This window comes from Vipera berus (genome assembly GCF_964194415.1).
Source record: "Vipera berus genome assembly, chromosome: 1".
NCBI lineage: Eukaryota > Metazoa > Chordata > Lepidosauria > Squamata > Viperidae > Vipera > Vipera berus.
In genome coordinates, this window is record NC_138202.1 from 112,082,754 (window position 1) to 112,100,383 (window position 17,630).

At 38.1% G+C, this 17,630-nt stretch overlaps 1 protein-coding gene across 1 annotated transcript in view; it reads right to left on the reverse strand.

The window, feature by feature from the left end:
• Positions 1-3,030: 3,030 nt before the first annotated feature.
• Positions 3,031-17,630, reverse strand: part of CHKA (choline kinase alpha) — a 30,194-nt gene continuing 15,594 nt past the window's right edge. Inside the window, exons 4-12 of the mRNA XM_081331958.1 lie at positions 14,508-14,621; positions 13,987-14,120; positions 13,146-13,250; positions 10,595-10,653; positions 9,281-9,368; positions 7,198-7,306; positions 6,075-6,181; positions 4,659-4,740; positions 3,031-4,161 (exon numbers count right to left, since the gene is read on the reverse strand). Of these exons, the coding sequence (XP_081188084.1) occupies positions 4,102-4,161; positions 4,659-4,740; positions 6,075-6,181; positions 7,198-7,306; positions 9,281-9,368; positions 10,595-10,653; positions 13,146-13,250; positions 13,987-14,120; positions 14,508-14,621 (858 nt within the window). The 3' untranslated portion in view covers positions 3,031-4,101. The remainder of the gene's footprint in view (positions 4,162-4,658; positions 4,741-6,074; positions 6,182-7,197; positions 7,307-9,280; positions 9,369-10,594; positions 10,654-13,145; positions 13,251-13,986; positions 14,121-14,507; positions 14,622-17,630) is intronic.

Genomic DNA, 17,630 nt, shown 5'->3' on the forward strand with positions numbered 1-17,630 from the left:
ATGGCTATTTTAGGTTCCTCTTGGATAAAATATATAAGGCTATAGCGCCCAAATAATTGAATTTTTCCCCTGTAAAAAAATGGCAGTTTCAGTGTGGGAAACAGACTGAAATTATAGAGGTTATGATCTTTAGTTCCTCTTCACTTTCTGCCATTAGAGTGGTATCATCTTCATATCTTATCTTCATCAACTTGTAGCAGAAGACAATTTCTGTAAGTGCTGAACCTGAAAATGGTTTCTTTCTGATTCAGGAAGATTTAGGGCACATTCAGTCGGTTGAATGTGATTTCCTCTAGGCAATGAGGTAGCACTAAAAGATGCCAGCAAGACATGTTCGGTCCCAATAGTTAATTATTACTTGGTAATAAGGCTGGTCATAGCGCGCTACCCATTGGAAGACACGATAAAACACAATTGGTTTACTTCTGGTTGTCAGGAAAAAGATGAACATGGTTTGCTCTTAGTAGGTGTTCGGCAGTAGCTGCAAAATGACTTGGGAGTCAGCAGGCCATCCATCCTTTAAACCTGCCTTTATTAAAGCTAAAGCAGACAAATGGTTAAAATAGAATGGTGCTGGAGCTGAGACGAGTTTTGAAAGAGCTATGTCAGGGGCTTATCCTTGAGGTGGATGGTGTTTCCCCACACTGTGGGAGAACAAAAGCTCTCCAGTTCACTTGTGATCACGTCCTTCCCTTCTATTGCTTGCTCATTTCTTCTGCTTTCTTCCTCTTATTTTCCACTTGCTTCCCTGTCTCTCTCACACCTTCTTTCCAGCACTTTCTCTATGGCTCTCTCTCTTCCCTCACCCTCTCATTTGTCTTGCACTCTTAAGCTCTCGACTTGCTGACCTGCTGATTTTTCATTCCCGACTTCTATGTTTTGTTCTCTGTCTGAAACCAGCCTTAAAAGTCATCGAATCTGATTCTATGCAAGCTTCCCAGCCAGAAATATTTTTGTTGGTATCAGATGCTTTTCATCCATCAGATTTTTTCCACTGACAAAACTAAAGAAAGGGGTGATTACTTTGCTTCTCTTCTTTCCCTTTAAGGATTTAGAAAATCTGTTTGGAAAATGTTGACCTCTCTCCAGGAAGTACAGGGGTGGGGAGAGACTGGGGAACTGCAAAGGGAAGCGGGAAGAAAGATTCACCTCTTCTCTTCCACTGGAAATTTCGTGAGCAGACCTTTGCTAGGTTAGCCTCGTAAAGAGAAAAGGAATTGCACCCAACATGTTACATTATATGCATTAAGCTGAAGAAAATTGCGTGCAGCTGAATAATTTTGGACTCTGGGCTTGGAGGTCATAACAGGGTTTTCTCTTCCTCACCATAATTTCATTGATTTGCCTTTTTCCATATCAAAAGAAGTATCAAGAGCTTTACAGACATAATTTCTCCAAATAAGCCAATTTAACTCGTTCTAAAATCTCAAAGCATGGGTTTGTTCTGTATTTAAAACTGATGCATGCTACTGTTATTAACAGCCTGTTTGGCACCATCTCCGTCATTTCTTGGACATTGGTCTCGTTAGTCAAAGCTGAATTATTGAATAGGAAAATAAACTGAACTGGCAGTAATTCAGATTCTTCCACTTCAACTATTCTTTCTCTAATATGCCAATCAGATATCCAAAGTGCTTTCACTATAAGGAGTAAAATGGCAGTATTTGTAGTTTGAAGTGATTCAGTCCAAAATGTACAAAATGGCTACCAACGAAGGAATGGCAAAATTCAAGAATAAATAGAAAATAGCAGCTTTTGTGTGATTTTTCAGAGCCTCCTGAAATTGCATTGTCAGAATTCAGCTTCTGGCCCTTTTGAAGTACAAAGCAAACAATGGAGAGTAAGCCTAAAACAGTTTAAAGACAAATATCCCAGTCCTCAAATCCTTACTCTGTGCTGAAGAGTTTATTTCTTGAAACTCTTATTGATTCCCAAGCCCTCCATTAAACCCATAGCTTTCTGCAAAGGGGAGGTTATCCGCAGGGGAACCTGATGATCATTTTTAAGAGTGGAACCCCTAGGCCCTCCCTGCCTCCCTCCACCTGTGTGGCATTGCAATTTTGATGGTGGCTCTGGAAAAATTTATGGAGGGCACTTTTGACTTTCAGTACAAGAGTGTGTACAGGTGGTAGAGGAAATGGCTCAGGTAGATTCCACTGCAGCAATGTTCATGCTGTATAGTACTGTCAAGTCCAATTCTTTGAACATTTAATTCAGAAAAAGACCCTTTTTTGAAAACTGGCCATAATTATGCAAAACTGCAGAAGCTGGGAATCATGTCGAAGGTAACAAGGTAGCAACTGACCATCTTCCGTATATGCAGAATCCCAGCTTTTCAAAATGCAGCATATTTCTGGATTTAATTTCGAGTTAAACCCTTCATCCACAATTTATTTCACTGAATGATCCCTTTTGCTTTTTTTACTATTAAGAAATACCTGTATCTATGATCAATTATAGAGCCTTATTGCACTGAAAGGCAAACCTCCCCCCAAAAAAGTTATTACTCCTAGAGAAATGGATGAAGATAGCAATTATAGAAGTTTGCTTCAAGTTCTAAACAATAATTAATCCTGGTCACTAAGCTATATATTCTATTTTATAAACCACAATGTTGGATTTATATATCACTATCAAGCAGTGGTGGGATTCAAATATGTGAACAACCAGTTCTCTGTGTGGATGCCACTTCCCGAAGTCCATTCTGGGCCTGGGCAACAAAAAATCAGCCACCGGTTCTGCTGAACTGGTGCGAACCCACTGAATCCCACCACTGCTGTCAACCCACATTATGTCAATCCATACTAAACAAACTTGCTTAGCACAAGGTGACACTCAGACAAGCTGTGGTTATCTGTAAGGAACTGCAAATATGTTCATGGCATTTGTGTGTTAACATCACATACATACTGGCATTCTTTCTATCTCATTGAAGATGCTCATATAAATTAAGCACATTGTTACAGGACAGGGAAAGTAGAACTCAAGACTTGGAAGCTGACGAAGTAATAATCAAATATTACAACAAAAAGACTTTAAAAAGTTTATTTGTCCAATACAAGTTAAGCAGAAAGCACATCAAATAATAGTTAGGAGATACATTTTCTAGATGCCCTCACAAAACGTACACTTATTGGAGATTTCACATACATAGTTCAATGTACTCTTTGCACAAGAAACATCCACTTAACCGTTGGAAAGGTGGCAGGGTTTTAAAGAAGGACCCAGCGTGCCCCCAACAAGGCACCAGCCTGCCACCACTGCTCAAGTGTTCCTCAGCTCCTCCCTGTTTTTTTGTTTGCTCCTACTTTTCTCCTTTTAGCAAGAAGCAGCTGCTTGAGGAATTCAAGGCACTCATCCCATTTCTGTCAGCCTGGGGAACTTCTTAGAGAAGAACAATGCAATACAGCATGACTGTTACTGAACATCCTGGATTGAAACTGAAATAAGCTAACAGGAAATAGCAAGATTTGCATGCTCCAGTTTGTGACGTATCTATATTGCCTTGTTCTCCAATATACAGAAAATGAAAGCTACTGCATGAAAAGAGAAGGCGGGTTGCAGAAGCTCTTTTGAGTTCTTTTAGCCCAGTATGGATTAGTGTTTTTTTTTTTCTGAACTGCTTGACATACACCTGTCACACAACAATGATCTTTGCTCAAATAGGTTTCAGCAAAAATTCAGTGTAATCATTTAACAAAAAAAAAGAGATAGAGAATTGGAACTTCCCCCTTAACTGGTAGCTTATATAATGCATTGTCAATGTTAGTTAAAAAAATAAGATACCCACAGTTAACACTTCTTGCTTTTGAAAGAAGAGATGGTTCACATTAACACTCAAGGTTTCCCTCATAATACCTTCTAGATTTAAAACATTTGATATTGCACTGTTATATTATCCATCAGCTATCAATTTGCATTCCAGAGACTTATGAAACTGTAAAAAAGTAAACAGCCATTTTGTGCAGTCTTCAGCATTGCATCCGAGTAGTTGGAATTTGCAAAACCTTCATTACAACTACAGTAGCCTAAGCACAGTGGAATTTCTGCCCAGCTGCCTTCCTTATACAGTACAGTAACTGATTGTCCAGTCTTCAGCCTTCACACTTTGAGTTTCCTCTTCTGCTCAAAGTAGGCATCAAATCTAGAGAGTGCATATTCCTAAGTAGGAAAAAAAATACTACAGTTGAAAAGACTGAAGCTCTTGCAATGTGTTCCAATTGCAGGGAACAAACATTTTCCTAGAATTTCATGCAGAGCTATTTTTATGACGGCACTTGGTTCTTTTTTACAAATAAGTGTGAGCATTCCAAGTGATGCTAAGAAATCATTTAGAATCGCTTAGGATGGGAATGAAATACTTTTTTCAGATATTAATTCCTCTTTATTGACCCTTGCTGCGACCTGGATTTATAATTGAATTTATGTGCTCAGCGTAAGTATAAACTAGATTTTGAAAATAAGTCACGAGGACAACCTAAGAGCAATTCAGATCAGTCTGAAACAGGTAGGGAGCCTGGACTCTTCAGATGTTATAAAACTAATTCCTAGCATTCCTCATCATTGGTTATGCTGAAGAGGCTTAGACGTTCTGCAAAAATTCTTACACGGGCACAAGAACAGATGCTTAAAAATGTGAGTCTTTTTAAAAGGCATACCATGTATCCAAACTCAATAGATGATATTTTTGCCTGTATAATGGACCACAGACCCCAGAAGAAATGAGATGCAAGGGCAAACCTGCCAAAGGAAAACATAATTGAATACGGTCAGAGTATGTTTTGGGATCAAACACAGAACCACCCTTGCTTCTCTTGACTAGAATGAAAGGGATAACAATATGTGTCCTCCAGCTGAACTCATCAACTCTCCCGGCATGATACATGATGTGGGATGGTGGAAGGCCCCCCACCCCCCAAAATACCTGGAGGGCTACACGTTATTCTCTCTGACCTAAAATGCATAACAGAAACAGGCTGTTCATGTTCTGAAAAGCAAAAAAAAAAAAAGTTTTGTCTCCAACAGGCCTTACGGCATGGACAGCTTTAGAGAGAAGATAACTCTCAGATATCCTGGACTCTTTAATAATTTGAAAGGCTATTTTATGTGGTCTCTAAATTTATATAATGGAATTTAGAAAATTGGGTGTTATCAGCAACCAGCACCCATATAATTCATCTGAGACTGACTGACTGACTGTCTGTCTATCTATCTATAAATTTATTTAGAAATATATTTGCTGCCCCTCTTGTGTCAAACAACTCTGGGTGGCTTAAAGCATAAAAACATTGTAAAAAATTAAAATCATCAAGTATAAGATAACAAAGCAGATAAAAATTCTGTTTTCCTACTTTTATACCCTTCCAAATACCCGTGTTAATCAAATCCCAAAAGAAACATTAAGATTATTTCCATGTTTATTATTTTACAAATAAAGTGGCAAACTTATCAAACACAACTTCTTCCTCCTATTTTCCCCACAAAAACCACCCTGGGCTGAGAGAGGGTGACTGGCCCAAAGTAAGCAAGCAGAGTTTCAAAGAAAACATTAAACTGATGTTTCATGCTATATTTTTTTATTTTCCAAGAAAGCCTATCAAGCCTAGGTAGAGAACAAAGATACTCTTGCAAATAAAAATAATACTGGAGGATGGGATCTTGCTTTGAAGCTCATTAACTTTCCATTTAGTTTTCAATCAGAGTAATCCTTTAAAAAATAGAGGAGGCACCTTGATCAGCATCAAGGAGATATCCAAGGAACCAGATCACATATCCTCAGCTAGTAAGTATTAAGTGTGTCTTTACCTGTGGATGCCTTCTCTGTCATGTTTCTATGCTTCCTGATCAAACCAGATGTTCTCAGAGCAAATGAAATTAACCCGCTTAGAAAAATAATTACAACTAAATAGTCTGCATGCTGTCTTATATGTAAGTAAAAAAATGTACTAGTTTAAATTGACATTAAACACTGAGGAATATCTAGTTTAGGAATGCATGTACAGTAGACTCTACATATTAAACGGGAGCCAAGATTTATGAACACGATTACATATGATTTTGAATTAAGAGTTTACCTGTTCACTTCAACCAACATATCTTCTTCTATTTTGGATTTATCTTCATGGCTCAGATTTTCAAATCCACTTTGAGATGCAGTTAGATAACTGGTGATGAAATGGAGCTAAAGGCACAAAAGTGATGTCAGAATAGCCATGGACTCGCTTAATATCAGCATACCAAGTTAGCATAATTTATTAGAACTTCAGTGTAATTCAAAGCACTTTTAAAAAAACAGAACAACTGTATTCATTTTCAAATTCATACTAGAACTAATATTTGTATTTCAGTTCATTCAATATTTGTCTACACAATTATTAGAGATGGGAAAACTGTGCCCACCTCCAATATATTAATGAACTTTAACAACTAGTATTTCTCACTAATTAAATGAATTTTGAAAATGTATTCCAGGTATACTCCATTATTAGATAGACAGATAACCTTTATTGTCATTTTTTCCTGTGGGCACAATGGCACACATTAAAAATGAAATTTAGTTGCTTCTTCTCAGTGTACACATATGTAACACACTTAAAACATACTAATATACGACATATGTATAGACCTACAATCTTACATATAAGTAACATATAAATATTAATCACTGTCCATCTTGAATACATAATGGAAGGAGGAACTTGAGAGTTCACAAGGTTAATACTGTATGGAACAAAGCTGTGACTGAATCTGGATGTTCTGCTTTAGATACCAAAAAGCCTCCTCCCAGAGGGTAACAAGGAAAACAGGTTGTGAAGAGGATGTGTAGTGCCCCAGACAATCTTGCTCAATCAACGCTTATGTGCTATGTCCTGGATGGAAGGGAGGGAACTGCATTTCCATTAAGAAAACTTTACTACTAGGATCATAGGATGAAATACAGAGGTCACCCATTACAGACTGTTACCACAGAATTGGGGAATCTGTAGTCTTCCTAGATGATACTTGAGCTATCATTCTACAGCCAATATAACCAATAGTGAAGGATTCTGAGAATTTTAGTTCAGTAATTTGTGGAGGACAATAGTTCTCCATTGGTATGTGATTAAGAAATTCAAGTTGCAACGTACAATTTAGAAATGAGGTTCAATCTGAAAGTAAAGGACTTTATAACTCAAGGCAGTTTTTTTTATTGCTTACCTGCTGCTTCTTTGTGGGATAGTTCATGAAGCTCGCTTTGAAGAATGGATATTTTTCATGCACGTAGTCGTACATCCATTCACAGAAGTGATTAGCAATATCAAACCCTCTAGAGTGAAAACATTATGAATATGTAAGAAATACATTCGGCTCCAAAAGTTATATTCTTAGGCGTTTGGGGACTATAAAAAGAGCTGTGCTGGACGAAACTTAACTTCTGCCCTGTCAGTATTCTATTCTGTGGGGATACGATAGCATGCTTCGTGACATCACGAAACAATGTAAACTAGTGCGACCAGGTGAACTTTCTCTCTGAAATTATTAGATGGGGTGAGGGCATCCTCTTATATTGGTTGAGAAAGTTGGGAAGATGCTTTAGAAATAGGCGGGAATGGCAACTCTTACAAACATTGTCTATTCTTTCGAACACTAGTCTGGATCTTTTAAACCCTTTTGATAGCTGTTTAACAGGGCTTATCTTTTTTCCTTTCCTTCCTTGCCTAACCAGCATTGCTCCTTTCTTCGTCTACCACATACATTTTCTTCCTCTCTCTTTGTTCCCCCTTGCCAGCTACTCCTTCCTTTCTCTCTCCATCTCCATATGCGTGTTTTAATTTACTGCTGCCCCTGTGCTGGAAGGCGAGAGGGGAATTTGTGAGAGGGCACTTGAGTCTTTGGCTTCTGGCAGTGGTTCATGTAAGAGAAAATTATTAGTAAATGAAAAGAATAATCAGTTTATTTTTTTTTAAAAAAATGAGATACTGGTTAGAATGGTCTATAAAATAAGATGCTAATCCAATTAAAGTTAGTATTTTTGGTCTCCTTTTCTGAATGTGCTTCTCACAGGTATATTAGAACATATACAGAAATTTATTGGGGTGGGGATGAGAATCCTTCGGACTGGGTTGAGCTGAGAATAGACTGTACTTGATTTCCCCACCTATTTTTACAAATGTTTTTTCTATCCGCTCTTCTTTTAGGGAGATTGCCTTAAATTCCAAGTTATTCTTCCTTGGGGGTAAATTTAGCAGCTCTGAGGAATTTAAGCTCAACTGGCCGTATAGTCCACTATTATATTGACCTCACCAGCCAGCGGGGTTGAAATCTTGTCATTAAAGGCTAACAAAGTTCATAAATGATGTTAAAACTAATTCAGTCTATTAAATAAAATCCACTTTCTATTCTAATATATCTATTCAGACTGGCAGATGCTTATCATGTTCCCTTATTCAATTTTCAAAAGTATACATGTTTTAAGACTAGTCCTTGCCAAGACTTGCATTTTTAACCAGAAAAAAACACTTATATAAATCTTTCTGCCTGAAGATTAAATTATTCCTATCTTGATTTTAAATTTTTTCCCCAACAACTAAATGACATAAGGACCCAGCAATACTTAGATGCTATAATATCAAGTAACTGAAGACTCAGCAAAATGGAGCTGCCACCCTAGGAAGTCAGATTGTTCCACGATCAGAACTATCCTAGAACTCTAATTCCCAACTCAGATACATATTCATACACATATATGTCATTTAGTCATTGGGAAAAAAACTTAATTTGAGAGCAAAAATCCACATGATCAGACTATTCAGACAACAAAACTGACATAACAATCAATTAATTTAACGTCCTATAAATCTCAGAGAATATACCTTATTCTCTAAAACAGTGCAAATATATTTGCAAACTCTTACTTTGGGTATCAATTTGACCATGAAATACCATCACTAATAAGCAAGCTAAATAATTAGTGAGAAAGAACAACAAAAAGAGATGCTATTATTATCTTATAAAGCAGCTTTATCTTAAAAATTTGTTACTACCATTTTGAACAGATGGACTTTATATGTACATTTTATTAAGCTAGTTTTAGTATAAATTCATTACTCCATTTTTTTTTGCAAAACACCTTATTTTCAGATACTGTATTATTAGTAACTTTTTTTTAGGCAAACACTGGTAATCCTGATGAATTAACTGCAAATGGACTATGTATGCAAAAAGTATTTCACGCAACTAATCTGGCATTTGTTAAGCTTGTATTTTTATTTATTCAAGGAGAGCTCCAACATTTATTTACCTATAATTGTAACTGCTGTATTCAAAGTCAATAAGCATCAGCTTTTGTTTTTCAGAATCTTCTCTGCCATCCAGAAGCAAGATATTTCCTGGGGATATGAAGAAGAGAAGCAAGAGGTATAAAATGATTTGTGCAAGCTTTCTGAGGAAACTTCAGATCATTACATTGGAAACGGGTCCATAGCTTACATAACAGCTGAATTATCCTGATTCTTTTAACATTAGAAGTACGAACGTTCCATTAGCAAAATATACGTATATAGAATGTGTACATGGCTATGGTGGAAAACACATAAAGGCAGGGGAGGCAACTGCTTTTGGCCACTAGGACCCTCCCAGCCTACACTTTCAACTTTGGGCAGGGTTCCTTTACACTGGCTATAAAAATCTACACAGCACTAAATGGCAGAAAAGAGATACCACCAAAGCCATTCTTAATTCTTCACTGCCATTTTGTGCTCACCACAATTTCCCCATTTTCTCTACCCACCCTTAACTGCTACAGCTTGGGTGAGGATATAGTTTTGTATCTTTTCATGGAAGGTTGCATCTGAGAGATCTGTTCTGAAGCAAAGACGACTTGTGCAAATATTTTGGGCAGGGGCACTCAACTCTGGAGTCCATCTCAAGAGTAGGAGTGCCATTAGTAAATAGCATGTGTGTTATTTAAATGATGGCAGAAAGAAGGCATATATTAGGGCATTGCTGGAGTAAGGCAATCCTGCAATCTTAATGACTATAATCAAAATGAAGTCCAAGCTATTTTCACACACCAAATCCTGTTGCTATACTTCCTTAACTTTTAAACTTTTCATTCTAAGAATGTAATTCTGTCTTTGGAACTAGCTACAAATAGACCAGAGTTTAATCTTCTCCTAATCCTGTGGTGCAATACTGCAAGAACATTTATTTGCATTTACTTCCATGTTCACCAAATAGAACATGAGCTAAATTCCGTTCATTCCGCTGGGACCTGAAGACCTGGCTCTTTGAGCTTTCCGGCCAGGACTGAGAATTTTAATTGTAATTTTATTTTAATTGGGTTTTAATTCGAGTTTAATAGGGGTTTTATTTTATTCAAGGACTAAATTTAATTATTTTAATTGTTCTTAACTTTTGTAATTTGTATTGTTATTTTAAATTCCTTGTGAACCGCCCTGAGTCCTACGGGAGAAGGGCGGTATATAAGTCCAATAAACATAAACATAAATTTAATCAATTGTTTAGATATCAACATTTGCTTTGTTATAAACTGTTATTAAGTTATTAAGACAACTACAACTGTAAAAAAAATGCAAAGACAATGTTGTTGTACCTTCTTGGCAGTCATTATGACAAAACACAACTGGAGATGGAGTACTTTCAAGCAAGGATCTAAGGGAAAAAATACAAACCATTGTTTAAAATTAAGGACATAATTACAGGAAGACAAACAGTACTTTTTACATCTCATCTCTTGAATATATTTTTACCAAATATGTCTTCTCCTATACAAACCTATTCAAGAAAACTGTTTTTGAATGAAAGTATTTCCTTCCTACTTTGTGTTTCCTCAAAGTAGGAAACAACAGCTTGACCTACTGCATTCTTAAACACCTGCTGGCTTTATTCTCCCTCTTCCCATGATGACACAGTACATGTGAGGCAATGAGAGCCATTTGGAAGTCTTGGAGGGTCAATTATTTCCTCCCTTTCTTCAAACCAACATTTAAACAAATATTCTGAGAAAATCTTAGGACACTTGCCATAATTTAGCTGTGAACATGATCCTAGCTCTGCTCCCTGCAAGCCACCTCCCTCCCTCGTGCTTTATGGTCTAATAGCTACATTATGCACAACTAGCACAATGGTTTCTTCTAATTAGAACAAGTAAAAGAGGTATGTTGAAATATGATTTACAGATACACCATTTAGTGAACGAGGTTGATAAGAGTTTACATTCACAGCTGAACGACATTTGCTGACATTTCATGTCATGTCAATGTGCAATGAGGAGAGGAGAGAATTTACTTTCAATTTATTTTAATAGACTGCCATAGACACTTGCTTGGCCTCTCCATATTAAGGGGAAATATCACTCAAGAAGCACACTGGATATGCAGTGGAAGTCCTTTCTCTACAGCTCAGATAGGGCATTCTACAATATAAGGTATCTCCCTCTTCCTGTTTCAGAGGCAGGCTTAGAACAGGGGTGTCAAACTTGCAACGTCATGTGGTATGTCGCAATGTATCGTGACTTTTTTTCCATTGCCGGCAATGAGGTGGGCGCGGTTTCGGCATGATGCATCCAGCCCACGGGCCGGCAGTTTGACACCCCTGGCTTAGAAGATTCTGATTGTGCTTTCCATGGGAGAAGATAGCCCTATCTCCAGTTTTAGAGTGATGAGCCAAAGAGAGCTCAAAGGAAGCACTCTTGAAAAAGTTAGGATGCTGGCGATTGCTGTTCTTTGGAGCAGGTGTCCATGCTCCATTCATCAGTATCACCTTAAGCCAGCTGCCCCTTTTAACAGATAGCCACGTGACAAAAGGAAAATATACATCTGAATTAAGGAGATACCTATGCCTGCTCCAGCACCTTTTAATCAACTCCTGAATTCAACAGTCTATTTCCTCACAATCACATTTGCTTGAGGCACAGCAACATAAGCTTGTAAGCCGCCCTGAGTCTTCGGAGAAGGGCGGGATATAAATGGAATTAAAATAAATAAAAATAAATAAAAAGAAAAAAGAAAAATAGGAGTTTAGCTGAGCCTGAAGAAGCCCCTTAAGGAACCAACAAGCACACTTATACTTCAGAGCAAGGCAGGACCAGATTCTATGTTGGAATGATCTCTTCCCACAGGGAAGACTATTGTAATCTTCTAGCCCTGCCTCTAGAACAAATGAAAAAAAACATTCCATTGTGGGATGCAGTGTCTAGACCAGGGGCCGGCAACCTGAAAAAGCAAAAGAGCCACTGGGAACCAGTTCCATCAGACATAAAAAAAAGTGGGAGCTGCACGCGTGCATCCACGCACGCGCATGCGCATGAAACAAAATATTTTGCGCATGCACAAAATGTTTTTTGCGCATGCGCGTGCGTGGATACACGCGCGCGGTTCCACTTTTTTTATGTGGACGCACCTGCATGCCAGCGGCGACGGGTCTCCGTGGTGACGGGCGCTGGGTTGCAGCGCCGCCTTCAGCCCGGGCGTCGCCGGAGCCACCCCCAGGATCTCCAAACTGCCGCCCGAACACCCGTTTGGAGACCTGCTGGTGCCGGTTAAACCGGCACCAGCAGGTCTCCAAACCGCACCTGTGGAGAGGTGCGCGCGCAGCTCTGCCCGAACACCCGTGTCGAGACCTGCTGGTGTTTGAGCAGCGTTGCGGTTTGGAGACCTGCTGGTGCCGGTTTCAGCTTTCTAAACCAGCGCCAGCAGGTCTCCAAACCGCACCTCCGCCTGAACACCAGCAGGTCTCCAAACGGGTGTTCGGGCGGAAGTGCGAGAGAGGTGCGCGCGCAGCTCTCCAAACCTTTGGAGTGGTGCGCGCGCACCTCCTCCCGTTCGGAGTGGTGCGCGCGCACCTCCACCCGTTCAGAGAGGTGCATGCGCACCGGGCGACTGGGAGCCGCAGGAGACGGCTCAAAGAGCCGCATGCGGCTCCGGAGCCGCGGGTTGCCGACCCGTGGTCTAGACAATGAGGAAAACATTGGTACTAATACCTACTACGCAACTATATTCTTAGGCAACTAGATACAGATTTACCAAACATGGAGACAACATTAAAGTCATAAAAGCTTTACCATTTACATTACAGTAATTAAAAAATCAATTACACAACAAAATTAAGAAACTAATGTAAACTCTTAAGTATTAGAATAATACCTTAAGTTTTTCATTTCTTGAGGCAAGTTGTAGCTGAGAATCTTGTTCAGTTTTCTCACACGTGACTCTCTGGTAAACTTGATTCTCATGACTTGGTTCAAGTACCTGTATGAAGATTTTATTGTATAGTTAGTATTCTAGGCAAACATGTACAACCCTTTGCCCACAATCATATTCTGAAAGAAAAATATAACTAGAGAAACATTTTTAAGACATTTCATATTAGATAAAACTTTCTCATAAAATGGAAAATGCTATTCATTTCCAACCCACAGCAAACGCACTGTGTCCCACATGTTCTATCAAACTGCTCTGATCAACCAGTAGAAATAATTTTGTTATTCAGAGTTTTGACCTCTGGCCACTTTCCATCCCCATTTTTTTGACCAGTCTCAATGATATATCCCACTGGATTGCGTCCTCTCCCCAATCCTCTCAGCGCCTACCATTTCCCAGTGTGGCATATCCTCCTGGCCTTTCTTCTCCTTCACCACTAGGCTTGCTCCCATGCCTTATCTTGCAATCCTGCCTTCTCCCTCCCTCCCTCATCCACTGCCAATGACCTTGGCTTTTTTCTACCCATACAATCCCTACAAACCTTCCTTCACAGAACAACTGTTTTTTTTTTTATCCATACCTGAAACAAAACAGTGCTGTTTTGTCTGGATCTAGACATATTTTCAATTCTGGTACTGGACCACCTGAAACCAGCTGTTCCACGCCAAACCATTCTGCATATCCTTCCTGTATCTAGCTTAATTACTCTGTATGTTGAGTAGTTCTACTTTTAAGATGCTGAACTGTCATATTAAAATAAAAAGACAACATTTCTATTGCTTACTTCTCCATGGTTCCAAAGAGCCACTTAGGTTCTTTATTAAATGGCATTTTCATTCCATGAAATTTAGCCATTTTTTCAGCTATTTCTGCTGATATATCTGGCACACTTAGTTCCTCGGTATCCAACTTTCTGCTCTGAAATATATATATATAGCAAAAAGGACATAAATGATGAGAAATAAAGAATCCACCAGGTGAATTACAAATGTACAAATAAGGGAACTCAAATGAGGACCTAACGTATTTTTATTTTTCAGTGCCGTAATTTACTCTAACAGTGACGTTGTCTGTTCTGCTATTATGAGGTAGAATACCCCATCATGTATTTCACTAACTGAAATGTGGTCAAAAATGAATACAGAAAACCCGAGATCCAGTTTACATTGTCTCCATACTGCCCAATCTAATAATAAAGCAAACCTATCACTATGTCTTGGCAAATATATAACTTTCATCTTTATTTGTGCTAGACTGACAAATTCAGTTTCAGCTACCACCACACAGCTTATATCTGGTACATACAGGAATGAATTCCTCCAGACGGCCTTGTGGGAAGATTCCATAAAGTTTTGGTCCAAGAGCTCTTTCTGCAAGAATGGCAAACATAACACTCTCCAGAACAACAGCTTCTGCACCCTACGAAAGGAAAGAAAACTAAAGCTGTACAAATATAATCAATGTAATCAATGTAAATAATCAATGTAAATTAATGTAAATCAAAACCTCAAAATTTAAGGGTTACCTTATGTGAATTCTTAGGAATACATACATTCAACCTCTTGAATAATAAAAACCTTAAAACAATCGTACTTAATATTGCTCATTATACATATACAATAATACTATCTTTTTTGCTGGTATTTCCAGTAATGCTAAAAATCAAAGCCTTAAATATATCCTTTATGTTTCGCTAATTTGAGGAGGCATGCGAAAACGTTCACTTATATTTTAGCTCTCAAATCTAATTGTAATTAGTTAAATACTTCAGTAACATACACTCCTTTTTAGTTAATTGTTTTTATCTTAACAATGATTAATCACACATTTTAAAAACTAAGGCTAACTACTAATGATTTACTCACAGGCTTATTTGAAAGAGATTAAAGCACACCTTTAGCTGGATGAACTGTGTTAATATTTAACTTTAAAGTTATTGGCCTAATTCAAACAGAGATTTCAAGGTTATTCTTTCCATTTTAGTTCACGTTTATTAGAAATTATCACTACTGCTGGATTTATTCAACCAAACAAGTTTATCTGGAGCCTTAATATAGGCTATGCCAATTAGCTCCTCTCCAGAAAGACATAGTAACTTATATGGTCCAAACACAATGCATTCAAGGTATTTCTACATGAAACCTTTTGTGAAGGTTTGTTTACAATTCTGCTCAGACATATTCTTCAGATAATGCTTTAGGCTGATGCTTAGTTGTACTTCTCAGAATGGAGGTACCAGTGAACACAAGCAGGTATTCAAGCTAATCCATTCACATGCACATCGGACAATGCAGGAAAACAAGCTGATTATTTAGAAAAGAATCTCAGAAGCCAAAACCACTACCACTAATTTTGTGAAACTGAAGAAAGAAAACAGAACAGTATTTCAAATGAAACAAGATCAGATAAAGCAGACATGAAAACAGTACTGAAAATGTTCTGATTCTTTAAAACTATGCATCCTTTCGTTGAAATAAATGGATTTGCTAATATATGCTAAAACAATTGTTTTATACAGTTAACTGTTGATGTAGTGAATAGGTACAAAGTTTGTCTTAAATTTTCAATAGAATTGTCACAGGATTCACTTTTTGACATGTAAGCTTACCCGCCAACTAAAGATAAATGCAATGTATTTTAAGGAAAACTATCTAGGAAGTCCCGCTAGTCCTGATTAACCAGACAGGATCCGCAGAACTTTTGAGTTCAGACATCTGTATTTCATATCTATGGCCCTCCTTGCTGCTCCTCCTGGAAAGTGAGATATGGCAGGCTTCAGTGGTTAATGCTGGGGTATGTATGTCATCTGCTTTAAAAGAGCCAGTTATCCACACTGTCTTCAGAAAGCCATCACTGGACTCTGAGGAGATAGGCTGGTGGGGAAAGTTCGAGAAGGTAATCCCTTAACTTAACAAGACTTGGATTGGGAGAAACCAAGCTGGGTGGTTTCTCACGAAAGGACATGTGGGGTTTGGTTAACAACAGCAATACAGACCGCCAGGATTGCTGTCACTAAGTGAAGTGGTCATATGACATTGACTTTTATATGTATTAGACTGTCACTTGGCGACATTCGAGTTCCAATTAATGTTAACTGAGGATTAGCTTGCCCACCAAGAACTAACAGGTTCCCCTCTATCAAAAAACTTGGAAGTTGTGTTTTTGCTGTTGTAGCACTTGCCCTATGGAACAATGTCCCTCTGTTGATCAAAGTTACCTCCAGCCATCTTGGCTTTACATGAGACATTCAAAACCTGTATAATCCTTCAGACATTTGGGCCAGAGAGTTAAAACAATGCTGTAGGTGTATCTGTCCCATTGTCTTTATTGATTGAAAGTGGAACGTTTTAAATCCTCAGTCATGTGTTATGTTGTGAAGACTATTTTGGATCATTATTTGAATGTTTATTTTGTAAAGTATGCTTTTGTTTTTACAGTCATGTTGTGAGATAGGCAATTGTATATATTGTACAAATAAATTAAATATTTCCTTTTAGCACACGAGTTCTATACTTCTACATAATTAAGGCTTCTCGTGAATTTGGTGAAAACACTATCTTGAGGAGGTGGTGATGATCTCTTCTATTTTCATACTTGATAGGATGCAAACAAGGGCTTAGTACTAGATTGGAACTGTCACATCTCTTGTTTTTGCTACTAAATGCTTCATGAGTCAAAGTTTTCTTAATACTGCTGGATAAGGAAGCCCTGAGAGTGCCTGAAGGCATTTTGGCTCAATATACTTGCTTACATGAGCATCTGTAGTTTTCCCTATAACTGCTACAGCTGGTTTTTATTGACTACAGCCGGCTGGTGTTACTTTTGAAATACGCTTCAAGGTTACAGTTCTCTTCCCCCGCACTTTTCTCCAAATAAAAGTCATTTAACGTGTGCAGTTAAAATCCCAGTCTAATACATATGACTTTACATATTCTGTATACACTGCATTATATGCTTCATCTGATTGGAGGCAAACTGATATGAATATATTATCAATCTTAATTCTGGGACATCCTTATATATTACTCCTGTCATATGTCAGAATCTTTCCCAACAGTTTCTTCTTTTCTCCAAAACATCTTTTCTGCCCTAGCTCCTGTTGCTAGTAGTAAAGATAAGGAATTGGGATTTGGGAATTACCACTTCCCTGATGTCTCAAACTGACAAACATCTTTTGGTTTAAGGGAAAAAAATTTGGTTAAATTTTGAGTCAATTGAAAGCAGATTTTGTGACAAATAATTGAAGAGAAGCATACCACAAAAGAGCCTGCGCCAAAGGAAGTTATTTTAGAAAAGTACTTTTTTAAGATGTCCCCACGTCCAACAGAGAAGGCATATTCAAACAGTTGTGGAGACAGGGATAAAAGACAGGCATATAGCAATTACACTGCATGTACTGTACTAATCAGATATGGAAATTCAGCAGAC